Genomic DNA, 5,385 nt, shown 5'->3' with positions numbered 1-5,385 from the left:
CCTCCCTTTTAGTCCCAATCTCCCTTCCCCCATCAACAACACTTCCCACTCTCCTGATCATCATATTGAAGACCTTCACCACCTCTTTTCCCACAACAAGACCGCTTTTGTAGTTTGGACCCACTTCGCTTCCCATTTTCCATTGCCACTCACTCATAACCAGTCTATACACGCTAGAATACACCAATGGACCTTAGTTGCCTCAACATCTTCACTGCTTTGGCTACTTATAGGCTTGGTCCCGTGCTTTATAATCTGGGAAATGTGAATTGGCAGGAATGGGGCAAGATTCGATAACAGGAAGTTTAAGGCTGACGCTACCATCATCAGAATTTCCATTCGGCTCATTGAGATAGGCATACTCCTCCTTGACACCAATCACTCTAGGTGGCAAGAACTCATCCTTAGAGGCTTTCAAGTGACTCCCTCTATTCTGCCTTCTCCCATGATGGCTATTGTTGTCAAATGGATCAGACTTCCCGAGAAATGGATCAAGCTGAATGTTGATGGCTCTGCTAAGAACAACCCTGGAGCTGGGGAGGGGGAGGCATATGTTGTGACTACCGGGGTAATATGATCTTCACCTTCGACAATCAGTTCGGTCAGGTTTTTAATATGGTTGCGGAAGCCCGTGCCATGGCTGATAGCATCAATCTGTGTAAAGACATGGGGCTGTCTTCTATCATTGTTGAAATGAGCTCCCGTACTCTATTTAAGGCAGCCTCTACATCTTCCTTTTCATGCGGTTCTAACATCCAGTATCACCTTGGGCACATTCACCAACTATCCTAGCCCCTGAACCTTCGTTTCTCTCAAACGCTCCATGAAGGAAATTCTATGGCGGACGGGCTTGCCAACTTGGCTAGTAGTGGCTCTCCCGAAAAATTGTATCTCAGGCCCTTAGACCTTCCCCGTCTCATTAAAGGGAATCTCGTGCTGGACAAAGCAGGTATGGGCCGAATCAGACGCCAAAAAAATCAAGAAAGGAGTTGGATAACTTGTTCCCTCCTGCTTATTCCTCCCACCCTGCCCCTCGGCCCCATCTTTTTCACTAGATCCCACTGGATAGGCGGCCTCTCTCCAGTCTCTCCATCCACGCTGCGGCATTTCTCTTTCTTTCCAGACTTGTTTATACTTTCGGTTTATGATATTCAGGGCCCAATTGTGTTTTTGTTTCTCGTGGTCCCGTCCGAATGGATGTACATTGTATCATCAAGACGAAAAATATAGCTTGATTTTAAAAAATAATAATAAATAAATAACGACAAAAAAGCTAGAGAATGTCAGGAACGTGCAAGAGATGGTAGTTTTGATTTTTTTGATTATTTTTTTTCCATAAGAAGTAACAGTGAAGTGTCGTTATCTGTAAGTCTTCTCTATGTTGAGAGGTAAGTTCCTGTAGTCATCTTTGTTCTTGTGTTGGCGTATTCACACGTGTGAGGAGGGGGCATCTTCCAACTTCGAACATTTGAGAGATCTGGGCCATTCATATGGCTGCGCACACTGCGCCTTCCTACTCCAAAAATCAGGCCTGTCCATCCTTCAGGTAGGCTAGTAGGTAGAATATGGAGTGTCATGAACCAGATTATGCTCATAACGTGTCATACCTGTTGCATGGCCCAGATCCAGACATCTATGACAGTAATGGCATGTGTACCATGAAGCCCTGGCCCTCCTCATTTTTACCCGATTGAGTATATTTTATCATACCTCTTGATTCTTAAATATATGTTTGACCAAAGAAAATCACATAATCAATAGGCATGCTGACCACGGCTGGCGTGAGGGGCATGGCAGCTAGTCCGCGCGAATTATTTGATCCTCAAGAATATCTTAGTGTCCCAAAAGTGGGCCCCACAGTAAAATTAGATAATTCAAACTCTTGGATTGGCTGAACGTGGAGGAGGAAATAGTACAGCAAGGGTCCATACACAGAGAAAAGATAGTTAAACGAAGGACAGCTAGAAAATTCCAATCTGATAGATCTTTGGTCCATTAATCATTAATCACGGAGTTCATACGCTCAACCGAATGGTTCACTACTGCCGAGGAGGATCGGGGGTTCATTGGTCCTTGATAAGGTAGGTCTAGGTAGTATGAGAGTTTGATATCTTTTTGGGCTTTGTTTAGTTTGCGTCTGCCAGATAGGGCCGAAGCGTTTTTTTTTTTCTGCGTGGCCTTGGCTCGTCCCTAGTTTCTGATTGTCCATAGTCTCGTGGGTAAGCCGGTATATGATAGGTGGGGCTCTTTTTCTTTTTGTTGGAGCCCGCCCAAGGGTTATATATCTTTTCTCCTTTGCTTAATAATATTTTGGTGGCACTATTCCCAAAAAAAAAAGAGAGAATGTGGATCACTAAAACAGGGGGCCCATTTGCAAAATCTGTCAGCCCGAGGATACTGTCCATAGACTAGGGCCGAGGTTGGTATATTTCTTCAATTTTCAAATCCCACCGCTTACTCCTGGGGACGCCCGAAATCAGGGCTTTTGTATTCCCCTCTTATTAACGAAGGTTTCTCGGTTTTTTTAAAAAATAATAATAAATAAATAAATCCCACCGCTTACCTCGCCAGCTAAACGATTGGGCCACCTTTACTCATATCGGTGAGTTATATTTTAATTTACTTTTTTTTTTCCCCATCAAAACCTCTTGCCTCACATTTTCCAATCACCCTACTCTATAAATACTCACAACCCACGTCCAACTCCTCCATCCCAAACACATCTTCTACTACTACGACAAGGTGTAGGTGTTTGGAGATGGCCTCAGAGAGCTCAGCATCAACTGCCCTTTTCCTCTCCATCAACCTTCTCTTCTTTGCCTTTGCCACTGCTACTAACAGCAGCCCATGCCCACCTCCACCTACCCCAAAGCCAAGGCCCACGCCCAATCCGAACCCAAAACCCACCCCAACTCCCACACCTTCAAGACCCACCCCAACTCCCACACCTACAAGGGGTACATGCCCTAGAGATGCACTGAAGCTGGGCGTATGCGCCAATTTGCTAGGGTTGGTGAATGTGGTTGTGGGGTCCCCACCAACACTCCCATGTTGCTCCCTGATCCAAGGGCTTGCTGATCTCGAGGCGGCCATATGTCTGTGCACTGCCATCAGAGCCAATGTCCTAGGCATTAACCTCAATATTCCAGTCTCCCTGAGCTTGGTCTTGAACAACTGTGGGAGAAAGGTCCCATCTGGGTTTGAATGTTCCTAGCCATTGGCAGTGACACTCCCTTTCTATATTTCTCTTACTATGTGTTTTGATGCATTTGAATAAAGAAATTCTCAACACTTTGTTATAGTTGGGAAAGGATTTCTCATATGTAGCTAGTACTATAGGTTGGGATGAAATAAGATGTATTGATTTGATTATGTTATTGGAATTAAAAAGCTACTTTGCCATGGTTTTTTTTTTTTTTTTTTGCCATGTGTTGGCTTCGTGTTTCAATTTCACTTTCTAAACTTATGTGTGGCATGCATGCATGAGATCTGGACCATTCATTTGTTGGGCTTAATTGGATGGCCATAACCACACACACACACCAAAAAAAAAAAAGAAGAAGAAAAGAAAAGAAAAGAACACGGCAGTAAGATGATCATACCCTATGATCGAGAGGATTTTTCCATTGAATGGTGAAGTTGGTTGGGCTATTTTCTTAACAGTCGACATCTAATCCTCAGAAGTTATTCCAAGCATTGGCTAGGATCAATAGACTAATGTGATTGTAGGTCCCTTCAGATAAACCAATAAAGTCTCTTATATTCGTACTTCATGTGCTTATAAAGTTCTTTATAACTACTTAAGTAAGAAAATAAATAAAGTAATTGCACAAGATTCTTTCGAATGATATGTGTATTAAAGAAATCAGAATGACGTGTATTAAAGAAATCAGTGACTTGCGTACACTGCTAATAACTTAAAGAGGGATATATGCCAAACCGTACAATCCTGCCTGTAGATTTATGATCTTCAAACGAATGGGGAAAATAAAAGATGTCCAAAGGTCCAGATTCAACAGCCAGGTGTGTAAAAATCAGATGCCAATACGATTCAATTAACAGATTTTACATTTTTACAATGAACCATCCAAAGTAGAGACCATAATTACAGGTTTATTGCCCGATGCACTAGAAAACTCCTTTCACGGATGATATATATATATATATATATATTAAAAGAAAGGTGGGAGCAGACCATATTTAACTCTGCTAGTTCGCCAAAACTCCACAATGATTTAAGCAGGCACAACAAACTCGAGTATCACAGTGAAACAACAAAAATCCAAATTAATTACAAAATATTGCAGCACACACCAGCAGCTGCAGAGCAACACATATTTACCATCTTTAAAGTGACGCCTTAGAAAGACAGGACGAGGCAGAAGAGAGGGCCACAGGGCTCGGGACACACCGGCTTGACCTACAAGGGCTATCTGAAGATGTTGGTGCTGCAACCAACCGAAGAGAAGGCAAGGGACCTGCTGGATCTCCAGCCTGAAAGCACCCGCGAAGAAGGTAAATTGCATCAGTAGAAGCACTTCAGCCTTCCATTATACAGCAGATGATCTCCTATCAGCCCACCCAACAGACTCTCATGGATGATTTACCTAATCTATTAAGGAAAGAAATAACGAATGAAAGTAGGGTTTGGATAGAACACGGGTTGACATTACAGCTTCCATATGGTTCCTGCTTCCCACGTCGAATGGCACACCAGGCTCAGATCCTAGCCATTCATTAGGTAGTGCTCACTGATGTACACTGAAGACTTCTTTTTCAACCATCATTTTTTTCTCATACAAATATGTCCTCCCTCATCAGAGGACCAACATTATTTTGGTTCAAGGCATGCTTACTGTAACATACTTGATGAATGGACCAGATCTCTAACACATGTGCCATTCAACTGCAGGATCCAGTCACCGCAGGCTTTCATGCGGGTGCATTCTATCAAAACTCGTAAATCACAGCAAGGTGGATTGGAAAACCAAAGGAATTGCTCTTCAATACTACTGAACTGTAGTTGATCGATCTAAGGAAACAGATGTTTCAGCACGTACCAACGTGGCATATGTAATCAAGATCTGGGCGGTTCATCATGTGGGCCCATAATGAACATGCCTTGGCCCAGTAAACGCACCCAGCCTACTCATCAGGTTGAACACGTGGTTATGATAAAAATGGACGATTAGAATAAAAATGCAAAAATGGCAAATATTCAACTTGTGTAGGCGTCTGATGAATGGAGGAGCCTGATGATATTTGGGCAATGGATCTTCATGGGTGGGCCCCATTTGATGAATATCTGTGGTACAAACCTCCTCCCAGGCCATAGTAAGAATATTTGTTGAACAAATGATCATGTATGAAGATTAACATTTAATG

The 5,385-nt window shown here is 42.9% G+C and overlaps 1 protein-coding gene across 1 annotated transcript; it reads left to right on the top strand.

Annotated features, from left to right (window-relative positions):
• The first annotated feature begins 2,718 nt into the window (after positions 1 to 2,718).
• Positions 2,719 to 3,537, top strand: LOC131249878 (14 kDa proline-rich protein DC2.15-like). Its single transcript, XM_058250622.1, has one exon. The coding sequence runs from the start codon at positions 2,759 to 2,761 to the stop codon at positions 3,212 to 3,214; it is 456 nt and encodes a 151-aa protein (XP_058106605.1). The 5' UTR covers positions 2,719 to 2,758; the 3' UTR covers positions 3,215 to 3,537.
• The last annotated feature ends 1,848 nt before the right edge of the window (positions 3,538 to 5,385 follow it).

This window comes from Magnolia sinica, chromosome 6 (genome assembly GCF_029962835.1).
Source record: "Magnolia sinica isolate HGM2019 chromosome 6, MsV1, whole genome shotgun sequence".
NCBI classification, from domain to species: domain Eukaryota; kingdom Viridiplantae; phylum Streptophyta; class Magnoliopsida; order Magnoliales; family Magnoliaceae; genus Magnolia; species Magnolia sinica.
This window is presented reverse-complemented; position numbering and strand designations above follow the sequence as displayed.